This window comes from Lissotriton vulgaris, chromosome 5, assembly GCF_964263255.1.
Source record: "Lissotriton vulgaris chromosome 5, aLisVul1.2, whole genome shotgun sequence".
Taxonomy (NCBI): Eukaryota; Metazoa; Chordata; class Amphibia; order Caudata; family Salamandridae; genus Lissotriton; species Lissotriton vulgaris.
The window spans coordinates 1,356,159,091-1,356,185,275 of record NC_141693.1 but is presented as its reverse complement, the minus strand read 5'-3'; the positions used below and the strand labels follow the sequence as shown (position 1 = coordinate 1,356,185,275).

The window sequence follows — 26,185 nt, the reverse complement described above, 5'->3', positions numbered from 1 at the left end:
GTCACCTACCTCGTGACTGGAAAAGACTCATTCGAACAAAAACAAAGTGCAAACATCCAGACCCAACACTAGATGGAAGGAGCATGCAAAGCATGTGATCTGCAGCTCATGTACCTCGAACATAATATTCCCGCATTTGGGTTAGAGTCGCCATGGCTTTAAGATAATTAGGGAGGCACAGGGTACACTCCTGGTATTGCTCCTCAACCTATGGTTAGGAGACGGCATTAGACTTACGTTTTGACCGTTGGGTTCTTGGGAGCTTTCCTGGACGTAGACGGAGGAGACTCCTCACCCGAATAACTCCTCAATCAATCAATCAATCAATGACACTTATAGAGCGCGCTACATACCCGTAGGGTCTCAAGGCGCTGGGGGGCGCTACTGCTCGAACAGCCAGGTCTTCAGCTTCTTCCTGAAGGAGAGGTGGTCTTGGGTCAGGCGCAGGTCGGGAGGGAGGGAGTTCCAGGTCTTGGCGGCCAGGTAGGAGAAGGACCTTCCTCCTGTAGTCGCTCTTCGGATGCGGGGGACGGCGGCGAGGGCGTGGTTGGCTGATCGGAGGTGGCGTTTGGGAGCGTAGAAGTTGATCCGGCTGGTGAGGTAGCTCGGGCCTTGGTCGTGTAGGGCTTTGTGTGCGTGGGTGAGGAGGCGGAAGGTGATTCTTTTTTTGACAGGGAGCCAGTGAAGGTCTCTCAGATGTCCGGTGATGTGGCTGGTTCGTGGGATGTCGAGGATGAGTCTGGCTGAGGCGTTCTGGATCCGCTGGAGTCTCTTCTGGAGCTTGGCGGTGGTACCGGCGTAGAGGGCGTTGCCGTAGTCCAGTCGGCTGGTGACGAGGGCCTGGGTGACGGTCTTCCTGGTCTCGGTGGGGATCCACCAGAAGATCTTCCGTAGCATGCGTAGGATGTTGAAGCACGCCGAGGAGACGTTGTTGACTTGCCTGGTCATGGAGAGGGAGGAGTCCAGGATGAAGCCCAGGTTGCGTGCATGGTCTGTCGGTTTGGGTGCGGTGCCCAGGGCGGGAGGCCACCAGGAGTCGTCCCAGGCGGAGGGGGAAGAGCCCAGGATGAGGACCTCCGTCTTGTCAGAGTTCAGTTTCAGGCGGCTGGTAGTCATCCACTCGGCTACCTCTTTCATCCCTTCGTGCAGGTTGGCTCTGGCGGAGGCGGGGTCGTTGGTCAGGGAGAGGATCAGCTGGGTGTCGTCGGCGTAGGAGATTATGCTGAGGTTGTGTTTGCGTACGATGGCCGCGAGGGGGCTCATGTAGATGTTGAAGAGGGTGGGGCTCAGAGATGATCCTTGAGGGACGCCGCAGATGTCTTCGGAGGCCTCTGACTTGTACGGTGGTAGGCGGACTCTCTGTGTTCTTCCGTCGAGGAAGGAGATGATCCATTCCAGCGCCTTGTCCTGGATTCCGATGTTGCTGAGGCGCTGTACTAGGGTGCGGTGGCAGACCGTGTCGAATGCCGCGGAGAGGTCGAGGAGGATGCAACTGGTGCTTAGACTTCGGTGAAGATTGACAATGGTGCATTGTTTCAGAAAAGCGTGCCGCCAGTTGTTTCATATGGCGCTCTTTCAATGCCTTTGGTCGAAGACGCTAGCAGGAACCGCAGTCCTCTGAGTCGTAATGTTCTGAGAAGGCACCACATACGGACAGTATGCGGATCCGTGATAGACATTTGTCTGCCACAAGTTCGGCAGGGTTTAAACCCTGACAAAATCACTGGAAAAAGCACGCGGTTCTCTAGACAAGACGTCGCGATTGGACTGAAAAAACAGCCCTTAACCAATCGGGATCCATGTTGCAAGCATGGAAAGAAGGAACTGATGTTGGCGTGGGGATTATAAGGCCTCTGTTGATGTAACATCTAATGGGGACATCGATAGGGAGTAGCAACTCCCTCTGCGGCTAGATGTCTCTACCAAATATAGTTACTTTAGGGCATTTCTTATAGTAACTTGAGATTGCTTTTTCTTTTTTAATGTTTCTGAGGGGCTGCTGCACTCTCTGCAGCTCCCCCACAACATTAAAAAAATGTTGGTGGTGCCTCTCCCTCTTCTAGGAGCAACACCAGCGAGGAAATATGCAAAACTAAAAAGTGCACCTCGCCAGGAGGAGTGAATGATAAATAGGCAGATCTGGCCACATATTTATTCACTTTTTCTTTTTGCTTTAACTTCTGTGGGTGTTCCTGTCGCCCAAGACACCTACGGATGTTAGTGCTCAGAGGTAGTGGCTATGAATGGATAAGTGCTTGACATAGAGCTGCACAACACCACCTACAGATGTGTGAGAGAATAGCTAAGAATATTCTCTTGATCCAGCTTGGTGCCAAAGTGAGGAATCTGGAAGTAACCATCAAAATGTCCATGTCAGCAGCGAATTAGGCAAGTGAGCAGGTACACAACCATTTCTCAAAACGCTTGTGCTGCTTTTTAAAAGCTACATATTTATTGCAACTGGTTTTACTGAGGTGAACTCACAATATATTGATAAATGAAGGGCAGAAAACTGTGCACCTAATGTATGTGTTATCCGATAAGCCTTCCTCTTTAGACATTTTAGTTCCTTCACTGAATTTCCTTTACAATGGGTAAGCTTTTCTAGTAGATTTACCATTGAGATAGGCTTCTTATTAAGAGTCAATTCCTCCACTCCTACTGCTTCCCCTTAAAAGGCATCTCATGAGCAAAACTAATCTATATGTTAACACAGTACTCGGTGAAGCCTGGCTCATACAGGTGGCTCCGGCCACTTGACAGCAACATAAGAATCTTCTATATCTAACTCTTGAAGCAAAACGAGCATTGTTAAAGGCAACACTTTTTAGCATTGATATGCGCAAACCTTATGCTCCATAAAACTACGGGTGCTGGCAATAACAGTTTGTCTGGCAGCACTAAAGAGTTGGCAGAAGGATCTAAAAAATGTGTAACTTCTTTAGCATTCGTTTTTCAGAGGCTTTCTGCATCAGCCTCCTCCAGTGATACATGGCCACTGTCGTACGTATAAAGGGGTCCCAGTATTCAGTCTTTATGACAAAGGCAAAATGTAATAATCATACATGTAAATACACACAGAAAAATGTATGAAGTAAACACACTTATTTAATCACAATACGTAAAAAATGCCATATATCATTATCACATTTAGATATAGTAACATTCGTGCCCCAAGGTGTGAGAATAGGATAAAGTGCATGTGAAGAAAAAATATGTGCAAAATATCCTGAGTAAACAAGATGGGAGAGGCTGGTCGTTAGCTTCACAACGATTATTCCTTGTTGGCCACACCAAAGAGCCAACTGTGAGAAGAACAAGTAAATGTCCAATGAATATTCCGACATAACCATGCTCATTGCGCATACATAAATGTCCTCAATTTTGGATAGCGCAGGCCAGTATGGGGGAAGGAAAGTTGTCGACGTTTCAACCCCAAACATGGTGCTAGGTGTCGATAGGTCCTTAGAACGGAGTCTTTATCAGGACAGTGGTGGGAAGGGGCATCCGGTATCTGTGAGGAAATCCTCACTGGAATTGGGCCGTCTGGCTCCAAAAATGGGGAGTCATGATGACCGGTAGTGTCGATGCCAGATCATAGAAGTATAATTCAAGTGGATCAGAGCTGCCGCATGGGTCAGCCGTAGTTGTATTTAAGGCTGTGGACATGTATCCATGGAAACTAAGGAGGCATCAAAGGTTGCCGCTGCCGCGGTCGGTGATGTCTGCTTTCAAAACCGCCTTCAGTCGATCAAGGGGTCCGCTGGTATGCCGCACGAATTGCAGATTCGACTTTGCCCAGGGTTGATTTCCCTCTGGCAGGCTACATTTGTAGAGCTACAGTCTTTTGTTTCATAAACAGAAATGTTAAGTTCAGACATTCAAAGAACAACTTTGATCAAGCGTCTTAGTACAAAATAAAATTCTTTATTTCAACTCAGCCTAAGTTATTTCATCTTTTCGCCGTGAACCTCATCGGTTTCCTCTGTAATATCAACAAGTCAATGCATTTCAAGCTTCTTTCTAAGGGGCAAATATTAAAACAACAAAAAAAATGTGAAGTGCAGAATTGGAAATGTTGTGAACAATGTTTATGCTTTTGTTTTTGAGAGGGGGATAAAAAGAATGTGCCTGCCCTCACTGTTGAGGCTTTATATTGTAGTTGACAAGATTTTAATATTAAATCAAGTGAGATTTAGCTGAGGCAATTTGACAATGTTCAGTTTGAGCAATCTAAAAAAAAAAAAAATAGCCAATGGTGAGGTTCAACAAGTGTGTGCTGGTATATGAACCAGGTGAAACTAAAGGGATGCACCAAAAGCTACAGCAACAAAAAATTATTTTCATCAAGCTAAAGAAAAGCTTTTTTTTAAAGTGTAGGGATAGGTCTCTACCTGTTGAATTCAAATAAACTCTACCTTTAACAAACTTTCACATACAAACTAGAGGAAAAACATAACTAAAACCACTAAAAAAGAAAATATTACAATGGAGCAGATGGAACATTCAAGTCCCTTTCTACATAACATAAGGTAATCCATACTGGTAAACTGATGGGTTGGGAATCTGTACTGATGTCAATGCACATATGGCTACATTTTATAACCGTTAAGGTTAAAGAAGATCAAGAAACCAGTGGAATAGCAACTGTTTTAAATGTATAATCAGTCATCTAATAATTTCTATTACAGCCTCTAGATAGAATCCCAAACCGACAACAGAAAGTAGGGAGAGGACAATAGTATTTTGTTTCTGTATCAAAATCCACTCAATTGCCAAAACATCCACAGCATTCCTGAGCTTACTAGTGTTGCCATTAAAATAATTACAAACCTCTGCAAGGATGAAAAAACACAAACGCCTGCTTCATAAACAAAATATTCTTTGCTTTACCCAAACATGTAGTGGGTTGCTTTTTTGGCTACGTGGAGTTGAAATAAACTACAGAACACTACTGCAAAATACACAGGATATAAAGCACTCTTAATTAGGACAACAGGACACCTGAAACACACTTGAAACATTGTGTCAGGCAGAAGGAAAATTCTCTGACCTACTAACCTGTATGGGTGGAATGTCTGGCAGAGAAGGAAGGTTCTCTGGATTTGTTACTGATGGAATCAATTCTATAGCTGTAACAGATGGGCTGGTTGGACCACGGTTCGCATTTGCCATGGTTGCTGTAGTTGGGCTAGTTGGATTTATAGTGTTGTTGTGGACTGATACAACTGGAAAAGGCCCTGCGTGACCTGGGTTAGAATGCTGTTGGAAGAGAAAAAAAAAGTAAGGCACCAATGTTATATATATTTATGTTCGGTACCACCAACTAACACTTAATTCATGTAAATTGTTAAAAATTGTTTTTAAGAGGGTTTGAAAAGTGAGCATTCATATTACATATGTATAATGAAAGCCTATATATGTGTGTGATTTTGCAATGTTATCTTGTAGGACAGTATGAGTGATCAAGGGTTTATAATGGTTTTGTAAAACAGAACCATAACAAAAATTAAAATGTGGTCGTCACAAATTACACAGCTTACGTCTGAAGAGGGGGGGGGGGGGGGGGGGGGGGTGAAGGTCTGAAATACTTACTTTTTTTCTTTACCTTAGTTAGACTGATGAATACATGTGCAGCTACACCTTCCTATGGACAGAAACTATGTTTGGTCTCCTCTCTGATTTTGTAAGGGGAAAGGGTTCTGCACAGATAAAGCTATGCCTTTCAAGACACCTCACCTCAGACACGCTGCTGTTTCTTATCTAAATTTAGCAGACATTTTGAAGGACAAAGATGGGGGTGGAAATGTATTAACTCACTTTTGTGGTCTTACACCTACCTACCACTTAAGTCGAAGAATGTGACCTTACCTTGCCCTGAAATTAAATGCTCCTGTCTACTCTACTGAGTAACATATGTACTCTGAGATGAAGTCCCACAAATCACTAAAGAAGTCTGGACATCTCCCTCCTGAATTTTGTTTGGAGCGAGAGATAAGTAAAAATTATGGTTTTACGATCACTCTCAACTCATCCAAAGAATGGTATTAACACCCTGGTGCACAAGGTCAATGCTGTTTTATCATAAGCACAAATCACAAGGACTTCAGCACACCACAAGAATAAGGAAACTGGTGAATGATAAAGACAATGTAGTGTGTGATTTTGGCCCTTTCTTACACATGTACCAGTTTGTATCTACTAAACCAGCATAAAGCAGATTATTTCCCTCTGTTGTTTATACAGCTACCTCCAATTAATGCAGTGTTTGAGAAATGTAATTATGGACAGGAGTTTCACTACATGCATGGCCATGAGCCCAATCTATCCTGATTCAAGGTGCTGATGCAGTTCACACGTTTAAACTGCCCCTTTGTTAATAGTCATATCCTATCTTTCTCATATCCAGTTTTCAAGATTGAGAGGACCTCAGGGTAGCCATTAAAAAACATTTTCAGATAGCAAGTACAAGGACTTCAGGTCCCAGAAAATAAGGCTATTCCCAAATTATTAATCATGAACAAAACCCGCAATCATTACCAAAGCCCAAGTGGACAAAATATAAACAGGCTTAGGACTTCAAAGCGTAAGCAACTTACCAGTAATCAAAGCTTCCTGAAATAACATTTCATTCTTTTTAACAAAATTCAAAAAGTTCTAAAAGTAAGTAACTGTAAAAATATAAAACAGGAATGCCTCTAACAAGCGGGAGGAAAGGAAAATGCTACTTACCCGTATGCATCGGTTCTTGGCATGTAGAGCTGCAGAGTTACACACTGTGCATAGATCGCCACCTAGTGTTGGGCCCGGATGTTTGCAGTTTATTGTTGTCCTGAAAGGTTCTTTGGAAGTCACGAGATAGGTGACTCCTCCTTTGGCTCCATCCTCAGATTGTTTTTCGCCATTAGGGAAATGATGGAGCTTTGCATGAAATCAGTAATCAGTATCTAATTTCGATAATACTGGAACAGACAAGGGGAGGTGGGTGGGCGAGTGTAACTCTGCAGCTCTACATGCCAAGAACAGATGCATACTGGTAAGTAGCATTTTCGGTTCGAGGCACATGAGCTGCAGATTACACAATGTGCTTAGATTGTATAGCAGGACCCACTCTCAGCGACAACCACCCCTATATGTTGCAGTAGTTTGAAATAATGTTTTGAGAACAGCCTGGCCCACATTAGCTTGTTGTTTGGTTTGCACATCTACACAATAGTGTTTTATGAAAGTGTGCGGTGTAGACCATGTAGCTGCTCTGCAGAGGTCATCTAGGGAATGTTCCCTAAAAATGCCATTAAAGCCCCTATTTTTCTTGTAGAATGGGCTTTAGGAGAAACAGATAACGTACGTTTAGTTTTGTGGTAACAAATCTGTATGCATTTCACAATCCATCTATCTATCTATCCCAGATTTTGAAATGGGATTACTCTTGTGCGGTGGTGAGACAGAAAAAGTGGTTTTGTCTTACGAAAGGGTTGTGTCCTCTCGATGTAGTATAGCAATGCTCTTTTGACATCTAGGGTATGAAGAGCTCTTTCTGCTACTGTCTGGCTGCGAGAAGAAAACTGGCAGTTCCACAGATTGATTGAGGTGGAAGGGAGAAATTACTTTGGGCAGGAATTTTGGATTAGTACGAAGAACAACCTTATTAAGATGCATTTGCAAAAAGGGTTCTTGAATTGTTAGTGCTTGTAGTTCACTAACTCTTCGCAGAGAAGTAATAGCTACTAGGAACGCAACCTTCCATGTTAAAAATTGTACTTCACATTTATGTAATGGTTCGATGGGAGGTCCCATTAGCCTTGTGAGAACAACGTTTAAATTCCACACAGGTGAAGGTGGCACTGGGAGAAATTATTCTCTTAAGACCTTCCATAAAGTTTTTAATTGCAAGCACTCTGACCAGAGATAGATGCTGTCTGTTTTGCAGATATGATGCTATTGCAGCAAGATACAGTCTAATAGACGTGTAGGCTAAGTTACATCTTTGGAGGTGCAGTAAGTATCCTATGATGTGTTGAATAGACACGTCTAAGGGGTTAATATTATTGTTGTGACAATATATAATGAAGTGTTTGCAATTGGCTGCATAGCATGCTCTAGTGGTAGGGCATCTAGCTTCTTTTATGACATTCATGCAGTCTGGAGGAAGGTTAAAATATCCAAATTCTAAGACCTCAGGAGCCAAATAGCTAGGTTGAGCTGAGCTGGGTCCGGGTGCCTGATCTCTCAATGGTTCTGTGTTAAAAGGTGTGGAGACCGGTATCATTTTTGGTGCGGTACCACAGACAGTTGTAGCAGTGTTTTGTACCACGGGTGGCTGGCCCACGTTGGAGCAACTAGGATGAGGGTTAGAGAATGCTGCTGTAGTTTGCGTACTACTAGTGGCATGAGTGGTAGAGGTGGAAAAGCGTACGCAAATCTGTTTGACCAGTTCATCCATATTGCATTGCCTTTGGACAGTGGGTGTGGATATCTGGCGGTGAAGCTTGGGCATTTGGCGTTTTCATGAGTAGAAAAGATGTCTATCTGAGGTTGTCCCCACATCTGAAAGAATGGTTGAACTTGCATATGAAATTCCCACTTGTGGGTCTGTGTCTAACGACTTAACAGATCTGCTATGGTGTTTTGTACTCCTGGAACATGTTGGGCTAGAAGGAATAGGTTTTGAGGTATAGCCAAGCCATATGTCCGGAGCTAGTCGAGAAAGTTGCAGGGAGTGTGTTCTGCCCTGTTTCTGAATGTAGTACATGGCTGTCATGTTGTCCGTGCGGACTAACACAGCTTTGTTTGATACTTGTTTTTGGAAAGTTTTCAGTGCTAGGAATATAGCTAGTAACTCCAGGTGATTGATATCGAGTACCTTTTGTTGTGGTGTCCACCTGTCTTGCATTGTGTGCTGCAGCAGGTGGGCCCACCAGCCGGAGAGCGATGCGTCCTCTGTCAAGATTATCTGAGCTACTGGTTCTAGGAATGGTCGTCCCTTGGAGAGATTTTTGGTGTTCCACCACTGCAGAGAGCGATGAGTCCGACCGTCCACCGACACTAGGTCTGTTAATTGACCTTGAGCCTGGTTCCATTGACGTGATAAGCACTCTTGTAGAGGACGCATTTGAAGTCTTGCATGGGGCACTATGAAAATGCAAGATGCCATCATCCCTATGAGTTGCATCAACACTCTTGCTGGAAGGGAGTGTTGTGGCTGAAACTTTGTGAGAAGGGTTTGCATGCTGGCTATCCTACTGGAGTGGGATAAGCTAGCGCTGTTGAGGTGTTTATTTTAGCACTGAGGTACTGTTGTACTTTGGATGGTTGCAGATGGGACTTGGTGTGGTTTATTGTAAACCCCAAGTTGTGAAGGAGTTGGATTGTGGCGTGAGTGTGTTCCACACACTGGTTGTATGAGCTGGCTTTTATGAGCCAGTCGTGGAGGTACAGGAAGACATGTATGTGCTGTCTTCGTAAATGTGCTGCCACTACTGCTAGGCACTTGGTGAATACTCTTGGTGCTGTTGTGACTCCGAATGGGAGTACTTTGAATTGATAGTACTGCCCGTCTATTATAAATCTGAGATACTTCCTGTGAGCCTTATGAATGAGAATGTGGAAGTATGCATCCTTGAGACCTAGAGTAGCAAGGAGGTCGCTTTGTAACAGGAGAGGAAGGACTTGTTGGATTGTGACCATGTGAAAATGGTCAGACTATGTATATGTTTAGCGGTCTGAGGTCCAGATTAGGCCTTAGAGAGCCGTCCTTTTTTGGAATAAGAAAATATAGGTAGTAAACCCCCTTGTTTTGTTGGTGCAAAGGAACTGGTTCTATTTTTTCTAGCAGAGACATTACTTCTTGCTTTAACAGAGACAGATGTTCTTGCGATATTGGACGCTGTTTGGGTGGTATGTTTGGGGGGGGTAGATGTTAGTTCTAGACAGTGACCCGACTGAATAATATGTCGCACTCACCTGTCTGATGTGATGTTGATCCAGGCAGGAAGGAATTGATGCAGTCTTCCCCCCACAGGAGTGGAATGTTGGGGGGAAGGGGGAGAAAGTCATTGGGTGGGGGGGAAGGGGGAGAAAGTCATTGGGTAGGGGTGGAGGCAGAGCAGGAATTATTGGTTTTGCCTCTGCCTTGGTTGTTGTTACCCCTGTAACCACCTCTGAGGTAGCCCTTAGTGTATGTGAATTGACATGGGGTTTTTTAGGAAGTGGAGAGGCTTTCGGAGGAGTAGCCTCTTGTGTTGCCTCTGTATGATGAGCGATGAAAAGAACGTCTGGGAGGTCACAGCTGCAAGGCTCCCATCGATTTTGATGGATACGTGTCTTTTTTCATCTTTTCTAAAGACACAAACATTAGGGCCAAATAAATGTGTCTCATCAAATGGCTGATTGAGGATGGAATTTTGTACCTCAGGTTTAAAACCTGAAATACGTAGCAAGGCATGTCTCCGCAAAAGGGTACTGGTATTTATTGCCCTTAAGGTCGAATCTTCAGCATCTAGGGCATAATGAATGGAAGTATTAGTAATATTTTTACCTTCCTGTATGAGTTAATTGGCCCTATTTTTATATTTGTCTGGTAGATGCTGCATTATAGACTCCAGCTCGTCATAATGTGCCATGTCATATCTTGCAAACAACGCTTGGGTATTGGCAATGCGCCAAATGTTAACTGCCTGTGACTCGGTTCGTTTACCATAGGCGTCAAGGAGCTAAGATTCTTTTTCTGGTGGGGAGGCCTCACCTGATGTTTGTGAATTAGCACGTTTACGTGCATTAGACACTACTAAAGAATCTAGTGGTGCTGGACCTTTGATGTAAACAGGGTCTGTAGGGGCAGCTTTATATTTCTTCTCAATGCGAGGGGGGAGGACCCGAGCCCTGACGGGATCTTTAAAAACCTCTATTGCGTGCTCAATGACGCCTTTAAGCATTGGCAAAATGGCAGTAGACCTTTGTGTGTTATCAAAAGTATCTAAAAGAAAATCTTCCTCCACAGCATGTCAACCCCATGGTACTGGGCAGCTCTTTGGACTAGTAGGTAAAACCTATAGTGTCCTCTGGTGGGGATGGTCTAGAAGGGTATATGTCGTCTTGTGGGACATAAGGCACATCAGGGGTGTTGTAATCATCCCATGGATTAGGTGACTGAGGGGGGACTATTGGTCCCTGATGGGTCATGTGCACCCCCACCTGTGTCATCAGAGTCTGTATCCACATTATCATCTGAATTAGTGGATGGTGTAGGAGAATGGTGTGGTGTAGGAGGAGGAACAGTATGGGGAGGTGGTGGAGAAGGGACCCTTAATGGAGAGGTTGCAATGTCTCTTTTTTGGAGGAGGAGGTGCTGGCGCTTCTAGTGGTCTCTTATTGAAGCTAAGAGCTAGTTGGCCAGTCTTATGGTCTTTAACAAGAGTTTTTTGGGGAGCACCTGGTGTATAAAGTTCTTCTGTATAGGGCAGATCCTTTGGCGTCAAAGTTTTCGGTTCTGGGGGTTTTTTCGGCACAAAGTCTGTAGATGGTCTAGATCTTTTGGTTTAGAAGTGTGACCTTTTGAAATGTCTTTTACCTGAACATGTTTTTTCGGTTCCGGGTGTTTCTTTGGCCCTGAAGCGTGTGAGTCGGGGCATTTAGGTGTTTTTTTTTACTCTGCTCCGAGTGAGGTTTCGGCATGGATGAGCCACTGCCAGTCTTAGGCGCCGAGTGCTTAGGTGTCGGAGCAACGGTTGGCGTGGTTGAGGAAGATGGCTTCTTATTTGGTGTCGGTATCGGATCGGCACCGGGAATAGGCTACCTCGAGCCCAAGCCGCCTGAAGGCTTAGTAGGCTTCTTTGCCGGGCCGGAAGGCAGGGTGTGGGAAGCAGTCTCTCAGTGTGCACCGGGGCCCGAAGGTGAGGGTGTGACCGAAGCCTTTTTGAGGGTGTCGAGGAAGGGTTGGGGTCGACTGTCTTACTTACGACCCGTTGAGCTGGAGCGATGTCCTCGACATCTGAGTCTTCGGCATCAGAAGAGCTGGAGCTTTCTTCGGCGTGCTGGTGTTCTGGCACGTCGACGCCCTCTCCAAAGATGTTGCGTGGGTTCAAAGCTGGCGAGCGAGCCATTGTTCTTCGAGCTAGTCGGTCCCGAATCGTCTTCTTGGAGCGGAAAGAGGCACAAGCAGAACAGTCTTCGGCCTCGTGCTCCGGTGAGAGGCAAAGGTTGCACATCTCATGTAGATCGGTGTGGGGAAACTTCGAACCACATTGAGGACACTTCTTGAATGGCGTCCTTTCCATGAGCGAGAAGATGAGGCCTAGAAGGCCTTCGCTTACGACCGGAATCGAAGACTGTTGAAGAATCGCGTTGATGTGGATCGCGATGGAGACAATACCGTCGAACCGGGCGAGGATTGCGCGTCAAAGGAAATTTGGTTCCAAAGTGGAGCGCAGGAAACTCATCCGAGCCTGATGGCGGATAAAACAGTCTGAGGATGGAGCCGATGCGCAATGTGGTCCAAAGGAGGAGTCACCTATCTTTTGACTTCCAAAGAACTTTTCAGAACAACAAACTGCAAACATCCGGGCCCAACACTAGGTGGCGATCTTTGCACAGTGTGTAATCTGCAGCTCATATGCCTCGAACATATATGAACAAACCTAAGCGCTTCACAGCTGAGATACAAGACAGCATTAAAAGAAATGTCAGAAGACTGAAAAACATCCTACTAACTGCACATTTAATTGCCTTTCTGAAGGGAACCCTCTATGAAAAGTAACTGGTTTCTCTATGCCCAATGATCTTTCTGTAGAAATATTTACACACAAGGAAAAATATGGATTGCAAAGCATGCTCTAAAAATTGAAAGCCACTAAAAGTAGCTGACTATGGGTACAAGGACCACTTCCATCAGAGAACAATTATCTGCAAGGGTTATGCTGCCCACAATCTACAAATAATTGCGATAACTCAAATTTCCTTGACTTTACATTTTGTTTTTGTTTTTTCCTGAGGTCGGACTCCCTCTAGGCCAATAAGCCCTTTTTGTTGGGGAAATAAGGCAATTGGCCAAAGTTTGAGGCATTCTTTAGTATTACGAAAATATATTACAAAAACATTAGGCCTAGCTTATTTTATGTGAACAGCAGGTTAGAGTCCTCTAACAGAAAGATATTTAGTTCTCACAGGTTATCAGAATAGGCAAGGGTCTTGGTGTTGGTCACTGTATTAAAGTGCCCTTTTTGACATGGGCACACCCTCTTCTTGCCTGGTAATAGATACAATTTTGACTAGAAAATCACTGAGTTCCCAATAACCAGGTCCTTAAAGTCTGATCCATTTCCCAAAAATGTACAATTGTTTCCAAAATTGGCAATACCTTTAGCACTCCTAGTAAATGGTACCCCTGGTACCTGTGGCAAAGAGGCTAAAGAGGGTGCCTAAGGGCGACATCACAAATAGTGCCAACTGAAGGGACCCATCACTAAGCTCATGCAAAGTGCCGTTGCCGGCTGCGTGTCTTGGTGCAGATAAAAGTGAAAACATGCAATGTCCCCTAACACTGCATGTCATATTTGCAAGTCACCCCTACAGCAGGTCTTAATGCCCCAAGGCAGGGTACACTATTCTACATGAGTAGATATGTCCCTGTGATGGTCAGTCGAATTACTGCCAGTGCAAGTATCAGGAAGCCATTTTAAATACATGTGCTGGCCACTGGTCAAAAACTGGTTCCATAGCTACACGATGGCTTCACTGAAACAAAAATTGTTTGGTATCAAACACCTCGAATTAATAAGCCCACCCAGATTCCAGTGTTATCCTGTATGCAAAGTTTATTGTATAGATTACTTAAAACCATGACAATACAAAAAAAATTTTTAAAAGACAAAATATACAAAATGACAAAGAGAATGGTAATTCTCTGCAATACCTTGTAAGATGATGTAAGAAACTGGCTCATATATACTGCACTAAAGTGAGGTACAGTGTGTATAGAGTCCAAGGGTCTCCAGAGGTTTGGCAGAGGTTAAAGTTGGATAGAACCTTACTCGCTAAAGTGGTAGCTTGGTCGAGCAGTAAGGCAGTATCAGAGGACAGTGTAAAGGATTTGATGTACAGCAAATGGTCTCACACACTCAAGAACTGAATTCTAGGCCAATTGTTTTGTATAAAAAATATACGGTTTTATTTCTAGAACCAAACAAGCCTGGTGCAGGTAAGCATAAACACTTTTCAGTAGTAAATTACTTGTATGAGCACAGTTCAATAGAAGTGTAACTTGTACTGGTTTTGGTTACAGTATGCAACACATTGCAGGTATAGTACATTCAATTGAGTGGGCTTTTTAAGTAAAATGCAGTTAATTACTTTTCAGATTACTTTTGCGAACACAGGACTGGATCCTGGATTTAGTCCTAGGACATTTCCTGAACACAGGGGAGTAATTGCTTTTTGGTTAAAGGTACGTTTTTTTAAGGAATATTATTGTATTTCAAAAGTTGCCACTTAGTAACTTTTTCACATAGAATCACCAATGTTATCCTATGGGAGGAAATTCTCTTAGCAGGTAAGTCGGGTTATTATTTTTTTCTTACTCAGTGTTGGATCCTGGATTCAGCACTGGGAAATTTCCTGAAAACAGTTGAGAATATGTGTGTTGGTTATTCGGCTGATTTTTTAGGAATATTTGCAGTTTTCAAAAGTCAACACTTTTTTGGGAGAAAAAGTGCCAAAGTTATCCCATTGGTTTCCAAGTAAGTAATCGGTCTTTTGAGTTAGTGTCCTGAGGTTAGACTCAGGGGTCTTCCAGGGTCAGTGATGCACTGTTGTTTCACCCTCAGCGGCACTCGGACGGCCGGGCGCAGAGTGTTGAGGCCCAATGTTATCCGATAGGGGGACTCCGGATGGTGGTGGCTGCAAGCAGGCCACAGGGTTGTGGGAGCAAAGCTCCTAGGGTTAAGCTCCGGGCACGTTGGGGACCAAGTAAGCACCAAAGGGGCACCCTGAGCGGCACTAGGGCAGCGTGCTGTTTTGAGGTTGGGAGCCCTGTTTATTTCAATAGGAATTCTCCGGGAAACACTGCAGGCTCAGGGACGAGGATCTTCCAGGAGTGACAACCACTTCAAGGGCTAAGTTGGGATGCAGAGGGATGGTTAGGCACCGCTGGGTTAGGCGCACAAGGCCGTAGGGTGGCGAGTGCAGGGGTGCCTTCGGATTTTCTTATCTGCTCTGCTTGCGGTAGGGTGGCCCTCTGGATTGAGGCTGCAGGGGTCGGCTTGAGGCAGGACAGGGGTTGCCGGATCGCGGGTCAGGATTGCTAGAAGGACCTCCTCGTGGTGTTTGTTCACTCAAACACAGGCCGGGCTCGGCAGGTGCAGAGTGTGCTGGATTCGCAGTTTCTGTTTGGCACCAGAAGCTGCAGTTCAAAAACCGTCCGGTGTTCACAAGAGAAACAGTTTGGGAAGTGAATATAGGCAGGTCCTCTGGGGTTTGCGAGGTTGCTGGCCGCTGGACATGCCGGGATTTCGCAGGAGCAGGTTTGAGGGGAGATCAGCCTGTAGGGCTGGGGCCAAGTCAGTGGGCGTCATCCTCTTGTCAGCTCTGCACGGCTTCTCGTCCTTTTCTTGTCGTTGCTGGTTCAGAGGAAGGAAGGTTCAAGGGTGCCCCTAAGTACTACATTTAGGGGCGCGACAGGTAGGTAACGGTCAGGGACCAATGGGTCCCTTCCCTGGGGTGGGTACACTCCCTATTCTACCACTCTCCAGTGGAAGGGGGGCAGGAGCCTGTCCCTGGTTGGATGGGTCCCCCCATCCTCAAGATTGCGGGGATTCGAGGTTGTGCTTCACCTCGCCTCCCCCACCCTAGGGGTGGAGTTGGAAGATGTGGGCACACCTCTCTTCCTCACTTATTTTTCCCGCCGGGTCTCCCCCCAAGTGGGGGGTAGAACCAGTGGGGACCAGTTGCTGAGTACAGCAAGTGGTCTGGAGAGGCTCACAAAGGCGGCATGCCTTTGAAGCAAGCTTCTCCTTCGTGATCCCTGCCCATCCTAGGGGAGGTGGCTTGGCACCTCGTCCCACGATGTGCATTGTTTCAGGCCCCTCAAGAGCGGCAAGCTCTTGACCCAGGAATCCAGAAACAGGACTGGGGTGGCAGCCTCAGCAGCCACTCAGTCACGTCACTGGGAGTTGGTCTCTAAGATGCCCTCTGTCGTGCCTTTTACATTAAATCCCACACTGGAATCAGTGTGGGTTTAATGTGGTGAGAAGTTTGATACCAAACTTCTCAGTCTTCATTGTAGCCATTATGGTGCTGTGGAGTTTGTAATGACAACCTCCCAGCACCACATACTCTTAAAGGCAGTACTGCACTTACAGTGCCCAGAAATGGACCTGGGTACTGTAGGGGTACAAGGCCCATGCACCTGTACCCTCACCACTGGCATAGGGCACCCAGCTAGAGGGGTGACTGATGTATGCCAGGGCAGTGTTTTCTGGGCATGGCACACAGGGATGTGTGCCATGTCAACTCTTGGTTTTGTTCTGCACCAAGACACGCAGTCTGCCAAGGCAGTGTGCGTGTCAGGGCACAGGGCCTCTAAGGGTGGCACAATAAGTGCTGCAGCCCTTAGGGGGCTTCTCTGGTCACAGTGCCCTGGGTACCAACGGTACCATTTACCAGGGGCTGACATGTGGCCAGAGATGCCAATTGGGTTTACGCTTCAATGCAGTTTTAGGGAAGGAACACAGGCCCTGGGTACCTGATTGGCAGGAGCCAAGGGCACACTCAGTCAAAGCACATCAGCAATTCAGCAAAAAGTGGGTGTATACCATGCAGGAAAGAGGGCACTTTCTCACAGCTGACTAACGCATAGTACCCAAGAAAATTAAAAACTCAAAATATACAAGCAGTTTGTTAAATTCCGGATAATTTAACTATTTGCAGTATGTTATAAGTGATCCAATTTGAGTTTTTTATAAAAGAGATAAAATACCTTACCAAGTCCATCTCAGACAGTGCAAAATGACCAAACTCTAAAATACCTAATGTCCATGGTACAAAATCCAGGAGTTATCTGTTCATGATCATCTCAATGCTTTGTTGTGAGTTTGGCACAGCTTTAAAGAATTTGCCTATTTATGCCAATTCGAAGGGCACCATGGTACTAAAAATCCAGTTAATTTCCCGATTGCATGCCCTTATACCATTAGATAAAAAGAGTGGCTTTAATAAAGATCGCCGGGAGTCAAGCAACGTTGGGCAGCTACAAAGTAAATGTAGAAAAGTTTCCGATTTGAAGCCGGAAAGCCTACACTTAATTATCTTGAAAAACAGTAGCCAGTTGGGGTTAAAGTCTTTAATGTGTAATGAGGGCATCCTTGCTGCCAAGATTTGGGTCAGGCAACCTTCCCCTATTGTACTATTGAGGTAAGGTTGTACCTGGAATCCAGCTTGGCTGTCATTGTTATATGATACTGCCCGGGCTCTTAATGACGGTTTTGCAAGTGTGGTCTTTGAGAGTTATTTGGTTTGTTTTTTTCATTATACTTTTTACTGCAGATTGAAGGAGTATTCAGAAAGGTCAGATCAATTTTAGAGTTGCTGCTGCGTCGTTAGATACGTGGACCACGGGTTGTTTTTATGTTTGAATATATCTTGCAAAATAAATTTTAAGGTACCTGGCAACGCAGTTATACATCTATGGAAGTATGGATTCCAGTGCTAGATTTATTAGTACATGCACCCAATGGGCACTTTAGAGGTGCCCCTTGAAAACCTAACCCTACTAGTATGCTGAATGACTGGTCCTAGCCAGCATGCTAACACAGATGAGTTTCTGGCCTTTGCTCTCAGGTCAGAAACAAAGCCTGCTCGGGCAGTGAGTTTACACTACTTCACACCTCCAAAATAGGATTCCAACGCAAGGGGGCTTCCCTCACAGGAGAGGACGTCAACCGCCACCTCCCTCCCCCAGAACCTCCTCTCCTTCCCGCCCAGGGCCCATTTGCACATGGACAGGTGAAAATGATTAGTCAGAAAGGCCTGATCACCTTCCGGCTAGTTCCACTGCTAAGGTGGGCTATCTGAAGTGAATACAAAATTCCAGAGTCTGCTATCTTTATGATGGAAAAACTAGGATCTCTGGGACAGGGTTATGCCCACTCTCTTCTTTCGTCGACTTATGTCTTTACTTGTCCTCTGGTGTCTTCTCAGGTGATATTTTCTACGATTTTTGTTGATTGTTCTCCAAAGTTTTGGAGGTCCTTCACTGATGATCCAGACCCAACGATAGTAAAAAAAATTCTGAAGATGGCGACCAAAGGTGAGAGCTTCCGGAGGAAGCGTGTCGACGTCACGAAGGACACCAAATGGAGGTAGGTCGACTCCCACCTGGGCCACGAAAAAAAAAAAGAAGAAATACTACAATTCCAGACCCAACCACTAGATGGCGGAATAATGCACAGCATAGTGAATCCAGAAAGATTCACTCTGCAAAACCTGCTGTGCCCCTTTGCTCCCAGGACCTTTGTTACCCAAACTCCCTTTTGGAAGCTCCTGTGGGAAAGTGGCTCTATATATGCTGGACCAGAATAAGGTACAGTGTGTATAGGGTCCACAAACCCCAGAGGTATAACAGAGGTTAAGTCAGGACTGACCTTACTCTCAAAAGTGGTAGCTTGGTCGAGCCGTAAGGCAGTACCAGAGGACAGTGTAAAGCATTTGTTGTACACACTCAGCAAAAGGTTTCACACACTCAAGGACTGAACTCCAGGCCAATTGTTTTTATATCAACAGATAGTTATTTTATTTTTAGAACCAACAGGTATAAAATTATACTTTCCTCGATACGAGTACTCTCATGTAATTACTTTGAAAAGAGGCAATAAACTTTGTGAACACAATAGATACAGGGGTTGCAGTAGGCAACACAATTCTAGACACACTATAGCATTGAGCTCAATGGATTTTCATCATATGTACCGTTGATTACTTTGTAGATTACTTTGGAAGTTCCAGGACTGGATCCTAGGTTCAGTCCTGGGGTCTAAGCTGAAACCAATTTAGTAAAATCGTATTAGTTATGGTAGTGATTTTTCAGGAATTTAAAGCGGTTTTAAAAGTTCACACTTAGAAACTTTTCAATGAAAAACTGGCAATGTTATCCAATGGGAGAAAATTCAGGTTGCAGGTAAAGTATGATCTTGTTACTTTTGTATTCCAGTACTGGGCTCCTGGGTTCAGCACTGGGGTCTAAACTTAAAACAGGTGAGAAATTGTGTTTCAGTATTTCGTATGATTTTACAGAATATTTAAAGTTTTCAAAAGTAGACAGAAGGAATTTCATAGAAAAGCAGATAATGGATTCCTATGGAGAAAATTACAGATTACTAGTAAACCCGGTAAGGATTACTTTTGCGGTTCAGTACTGGGCTACAAGGAACAGTACTGGCTTCTCCCCTAATCACAGGTGAGTACTTCGGAATTCGGGTGATTTTTTATTAATATTTTTAGTTTTCAAAAATTCACACTTAGAAGATTTTCCGAGTCAAACCAGTCAATGTTATCCAACGGCAGGTAAATGAGTTATCGGTTTCCAGGTGAGTACTTGGCTGGTGAAGTTAGGGTTCTGGGCAATGACTCAAGGGTCCCCCAGGATCAGGTAAGTACAGTTGGTTCATCCCCAGCAGCACAGGGGCAGCAGGGTGCAGAGGTAGTTAGGCCCAATGTTATCCAATGAGGGAAGAACAATAGTTACTTACCTGTAAACAGGTGGTTCTCCAGTATTGGTGTCTTTCATAGATTCACATGCCTGAATCATTCCCCGTCGTCAGAGTGGGAGTCCCACGGTACATAAAAAAGCAATAATATGCCATAATATATATAGCAAATATCAGAAATACCAACCAGGAAGTAAAGTAGCCACCAGCTACAGTAGAAAAAGCCTTTACACTTATGACTATCTTAGTCATTATGTGTTAGTCCAAACTGCAGCCAATCAGGCGACAGCACCCACCAGAATGTTCTCCCCAGAGGCTCAGGCTCTCAGATTTTCTCGCACAGGAGTGAAACCCCATAATGCCTGAGTGAGTCTCTGGGGGGAGGCGGGCGGGTTGCATGTGAATTTATGAAAGACACCAATACTGGAGAACCACCTGTTTACAGGTAAGTAACTATTGTTCTTCTCCAGTATTAGGGGTGTCTTTCATAGATTCACATGCCTGAATCAGAATAATAAGCAGTACCCCTAGCATAACGCTCGTAGACGTCAGAGTATCAAATAAATATATATATATATATATATATACACATCCATATACAGTATCCATGTATAACAATCATCAACATCTGAAATAACGTCTAAAGAGCATAGAGGAGGAGGTGGAAACAGAGGCTCACCTTATTTGAAAAGATTGCGCAGCACTGGTCTTCCAACCGAAGCATCTGCGTCGTCTGCTGAATCTAGACAGTAGTGTCTAGTAAAGGTGTACCTGCTAGACCATGTAGCAGCTCTGCAGATCTGTCGAAGAGGCACACCAGCAAAAAGGGCAGTGGAAGAGCTAACCGCCCTTGTAGAATGTGCTCTTGGCAAGGCCTGTAAGGGTCTACCGGCCTGCTGATGACAAAGTCCAATTGTAGAGGAGACCAATCTAGCAATGGTCTGTTTTGAAACTGCACGGCCCTGGCGCTGCCGCCCATAAGCCACGAACAGCTGGTCTGTCTTGCGGATGGCAGAGGTTCTTGATAGGTAAAACTTGAGGCATCTCCTAATATCCAACGAATGCAGTGCCCGTTCAGCCGGAGACTGTGGAGTTGGAAAGAATGTCTTGAGGATAACCGGCTCATTCAGATGAAAATCCAAAGGCACTTTTGGCATGTACGTTGGATTAGTACGTAGTATTACCGAGTCAGTGGTAAATTGGATGACAGGCGATTTAGATGTAAATGTCTGAATATCGCTAACTCTTCTAGCAGAAGTTAAAGTCAGTAACAATGACACTTTCCATGTTAAAAATTTCAGGTCCACCTTATGGATTGGCTCGAAAGGGTGACGCATGAGCAGTACGACATTCAGATGCCATGTAGGCGGAGGTTTCCTCACAGGCGGAAACATACGAAACAATCCTTTGAAAAATTGTTGTATAATCCGCACGGAAAACAAAGAATTTGATCCATCTTGACGAAATCTGGAAATGGCAGCCAGGAAGACTTTAAGAGTAGAATGCGACAAACCCAATCTGGCCAAGTGCAAAAAGAAGGGTAGAATTTGCTCTGGTTTGGCATGAATGGGATGAAGACCATTAGACTGGCACTATGCACAGAAACGCCTCCACTTAAGTTTATAGGTCTTGATCGTAGATGGAGCTCTGGCCTTCGCCAGCACCTCCTGGCAATCCTGCAGAATGTTTAAATGTGCAAATTCCATGTGCTGAGGAGCCAAGCTGACAATTTCAGCGAGTTCGGGTCCGGATGGGACACCCTGACCTTGTGGGTAGAGAGAAGATTCGGAATGCGAGGAAGTTGGATAGGGTTGCATTCCGAGAGAAGGAGCAGCTCGGTGAACCAGTATTGCCGGGGCCATCGTGGGGCAATCAGTATCAACCGGCACGGTTGCTTCTTCATCTTCTTGATGACTTTCGGGATTAGTGGTATCGGTGGAAAAGCGTAAGCGAATATTTGATTCCAACTCATCGAAAGGGCATCCCCGCACGAGTCCTTGTGGGGAACCCAGCTTGCAAAGTATGGGCATTTCCGGTTCTGGTGTGTCGCAAACAAGTCCAGATCCGGATGCCCCCATGTCTGAAAGATGCGGTCTAGAGATGGTTGATGTAGTTCCCACTCGTGAGTGCAACCTGTGGATCTGCTGAGTGAATCCGCTAACACATTCGCGATTCCCGGGACATGGACAGCTGACAGATGAATATTGTGAGTCAGGGCCCAACTCCAAATCTCTTGTGCCTGGTGCGACAGCCGGGCTGATCTTGTGCCCCCCTTCTTGTTTAGGTAATGCAGGTGGTGTTGTCTGTCCGAACCAAGACTGTTGCACCATCTATGGTCGCCTGAAAGGACTTCAGGGCTAGAAAAATGGCGTGCAGTTCTAGCCTGTTTATGTGCCATTTCATTTGGATTTTGTTCCATTTCCCGCTGACCGTCATGCCTTGGAGGTGTGCACCCTAGCCTGTCATTGAAGCGTCTGTCGTCACTACGAACCTGGGCACTTCCGTGAGGAAAGAGCATCCCACTTGTATGTTGCAACCCTGATTCCACCATTGGATCGCTTCTCACATTCGTGGTGTTATTTGTATGATATCCTCGAAGGACCCCGACACCTGTATCCACTGGCGACTGAGCTCCTCTTGCAAGGGCCTCATCCGTAGAAGACAGTTGGGGGTGAGAAGAATACAGGAAGAAATCATCCCCATGAAGGACTTGAACATGCGTACTGAAACGCACCTTTTTAACAACAGTGCAGCAGCCAGCCGCTGTATCTTTTCCTGTCTCTCCTTTGAGATAAATACTTGGGCGAGCTTGGTGTCCAGCGTCGCTCCCAAGAAAGTCTCTCCCCTTGCTGGCGTTAGGTGCGATTTCTCGAAATTCACTGAGAAACCAAGGCTTTGCATCAGAGAGAGTTTTTTTAATGTGAGTCTTTACCATGTCGAAAGAACTGGCCTTGATAAGGCAATCGTCAAGATATGGATATATCTGTATTGACTGCAACCGAAGGTGGGCTGCCACTAGGGCCAGTATCTTTGTGAACACTCTGGGGGCTGAGCGCAGTCCAAATGGAAGAACTTTGAACTGGAAGTCCCTGCCGGCCACTCTGAACCTTAGAAACTTCCGGTGCCTGGGAAAAATTGGAACATGGAAGTATGCATCCTGAAGGTCGAGTGTTGCCATATACTCTCCCGCCGAAAGAAAATGGAGGATTTCTTGAAGTGTCAGCATCCTTAATGACAGTTTTTTGAGGAATTTGTTGAGGGCACGTAGGTCGAGGATGGGTCGCCATTCCCCCGACTTCTTGCGAATAAGGAAAAATCTTGAGTAGAAGCCTTTTCCTTCCTGATGATGAGGTACCCTTTCTATTGCTCCTTTTCGAATCATAATGTTGATCTGGGCAAACAGCTCCTTGAGATGTGTTGGAGGTGGTCCTCTTGAGGGGGAGTTTGGAGGAGTTTTTACGAATTCCAAAATGTGACCTCTGGCTACCACATCCAGAACCCATTTGTCTGTGGTAATCTTGGACCAATTTAAGTAATTTTGGGATATTTTTCCTCCAATTTGGTTCGGGTTGGGACAAAGTGGCGGCAGGATGCGTTTCTCACTTTTTATTGTCTCTTCCGCGATAGTTGGATTTTCCTCGAGACTGAGAAAATTTTCCTTTTCTCTGTCCGTAAGTCTGTTGACGATACGGCTGGTATCTTTGGTTTCCCTGGGCGGAAGTATAGGAGCGCTGTTGGCTATAGCCTCCTCTATTAGAGAAATTCCCTCTTCCTCTTGCTCCACGAAAGGAAGACTTCCTGTATTGTAAAGTGCCCAGCGAACGTGCTGTCTCAGTATCCTTCTTGATGGCTTCCAAAGCATCGTCTACATGCTTTCCAAATAAATACTCTCCATCGAATGCCATATCTATGATCCTTGTTTGGACCTCCTGTCGAAAGGATGTTGCCTTCAACCATCACTGCCTCCGGAGGATAGCTGCACCCGCTAGCTGACGAAAACCTGTGGCAGCAACGTCCACTGCAGCATCAATCATCTCAGATGACACGCTCTCTCCTTCCTGAACGATCTTCTTTGCTTCAGCCCGATCTGGTTCGGGAAGTTTGTCCACATACGGCGAGATGTCCGACCACATCTGCCTATCGTACCTCCCTAATATGGCTAGAGAGTTAGCGGCTCTAATAGTTGTAGCTGCAATTGTAGAAACTTTTTTCCCGATTGAATCTAGACGTCTCCCGTCTTTATCTGGCGGAACAGAGACCTGAGATGTTGGGTTAGTAGATCTCTTTTGCGCTGCCTGCGCCACCACAGAGTCTGCTTTCGCTTGTCCAATGTGGCACGCTGGAGATGAATTTGGCGCCCTATATTTTTTATCCACTCTCGGGAGCACTGCTGGCAAAGAATTCGGTTTGGACATGATCTTCAGTCCTTCCTTCCATATGAATTCTATGATTGGAATGGTCCAACTCTGTTTTTGTGGCGAAGACTTGAAGTCGTACAAGAAGCAGTCTTGTTTTGACTCCATAGTTATCAGGAACCTCCTTGTTGCTCTATCCATGATCTTTTGGAATGAGGCAATGTCCACAGGAGGTGACTCTGATGTTGTAGGCTCTGCCGGAGAGGGCGTGTTTGCATTCTAATCCTCATACTCCGACGATTCTGACCTATTGTCTAATTCTCCTTCTTCCTGCTCCTCATGATCTGAGTACTCTTCATCCTCTGCTTGAGGAGCTGTGACTTGTGACGCAGATAATGCTGGACGTCCTTCCTCCAACGTCACAGAAACAACTGGCTGTGCCTGCTTTGAAAGCGGCGTCGCCGTTTTAAGTCTTGGCGTAGATACATGTGAGTCACCTGACTCTGAAGGTGGAAAACGCCTATAGTAGTCGCTGAGCATGTATTGTAGATTGAAAAATAATTCCTCAGGCACTTGTATGCCAGGAGCAGGCCTGTCTTCATGTGGTAAAGGCTCTGTTTCTTGCATTTCTTCCTCTGTATCTTCTTGAATCTTAATTTGGAGGTCAGACTGACTTCTGGCCGATTCAAAGTTCTCATCCTCATAGGATCCTTCCTCATCAGAATCCAAAAGTTGCTCTGGCACTACCGGCGTAGAAGGAATCGCCTCAGTAGTAGCCCTTTTCTTTAAAAGCGTAGCCGTAGTTGCAGGTGATGGCAACGGTATCCCAGATGACTGTGCTGACCAGACTTGTAAGGCAGTGCAGCTTGACAGTGGTGGCGTCGATGGGATCACCTCAGTCGTCGACGAACCTGCTTTTTGCTGCTGAATTTTTTGCTTCGTCGACTGCACCATCGTCGACGATTGATCTATCTTAGTCGACGACGACTTTTTAGATGATATCTTCGTCGTCGAGGTCGTCGACGATAACTTAGTCGACGGGGACGTCGCCGAGGTAGTCGACGGTAGCTTCGTCGACGTGGATTTCATCGTCGACGAGGATTTCATCGTCGACGGCAACGTCGTCGACGAGAGCATAGTCGATGGCAACGTCGTCGACGAGAGCATCGTCGACGGGGAGCCAACCGTCGACATTAGATTCGCAGACGAGGAGCTCGTCGACGGTACCTTAGCAGTCGTCGACGGGACTACAGTCGACGACGAGATAGGCCTGATCTGCACATGGACCAGCGTAGGCGATGAGGCTTAAGACATCACTAGAGCTGGCTTAGGTGAGAGGAAAGTCATAGTGCAGGTGGAAGACGTGGCCACATGAGAGGAAACACAATCCTTTTTTGACGTTTAAATTGTCAAAGGTGGCAACTGAGGAGGCACAGACTGAAGATTTCTTGGGAACTGCAGATTTCCCAGACTTCTTAGAGGGCGTACTATCCATCTTAACAGGTGGAAGAGTCTTTTTTGAAACACTAGGCCCAGAAGAATCCAGAGAGGATTGGGCCTTCTTTGCCACCTTCGCCTTTGGAGATGAAACTTCAGTTTCAGCCTTCCTCTTAATGGAACTTAGTGAAGAACCAGAGGCAATGCTTCCTACCTCAGACAAAGGGTCCTCCTTGTCCTTGAGTCCGTTAAGCCACAACAGCAGTCGTCCTTCTCTGTCCTTGATGGTCTTGGGAGGGAAGGTCCGGCAGATCTTGCACTCCTTTGCCTTATGTTCAGGATAAAGGCAATATAAACATTTTTTGTGGGGATCTTCTTTGAATAGCCTAAGCTTCCCACAAGAATCACAGGCCCTGAACAGGGATTTAGAAGACATCTGAAAAACTTGAAGAAACTAACTAATCTTGAAGAAAACTGAGCAGAGCTCAGGGAGACTCCCTTCACACGACGTGCAGTAGAAAATCTGAGAGCCTGAGCCTCTGGGGAGAACATTCTGGTGGGTGCTGTCGCCTGATTGGCTGCAGTTTGGACTAACACATAATGACTAAGATAGTCATGAGTGTGAAGGTTTTTTCTACTGTAGCTGGTGGCTACTTTACTTCCTGGTTGGTACTTCTGATATTTGCTATATAGATTATG

At 45.5% G+C, this 26,185-nt stretch overlaps 1 protein-coding gene across 3 annotated transcripts in view; it reads right to left on the bottom strand.

Annotated features, from left to right (window-relative positions):
• Positions 1-26,185, bottom strand: part of TRIM33 (tripartite motif containing 33) — a 418,511-nt gene that overhangs the window by 210,665 nt on the left and 181,661 nt on the right. For 2 of the 3 annotated variants that reach the window (XM_086923290.1, XM_086923291.1), the window contains exon 11: positions 5,062-5,262. The exons of the other annotated variant lie outside the window; for it this stretch is intronic. In XM_086923290.1, the coding sequence (XP_086779416.1) occupies positions 5,062-5,262 (201 nt within the window). The remainder of the gene's footprint in view (positions 1-5,061; positions 5,263-26,185) is intronic. 3 annotated transcript variants of the gene reach the window in all.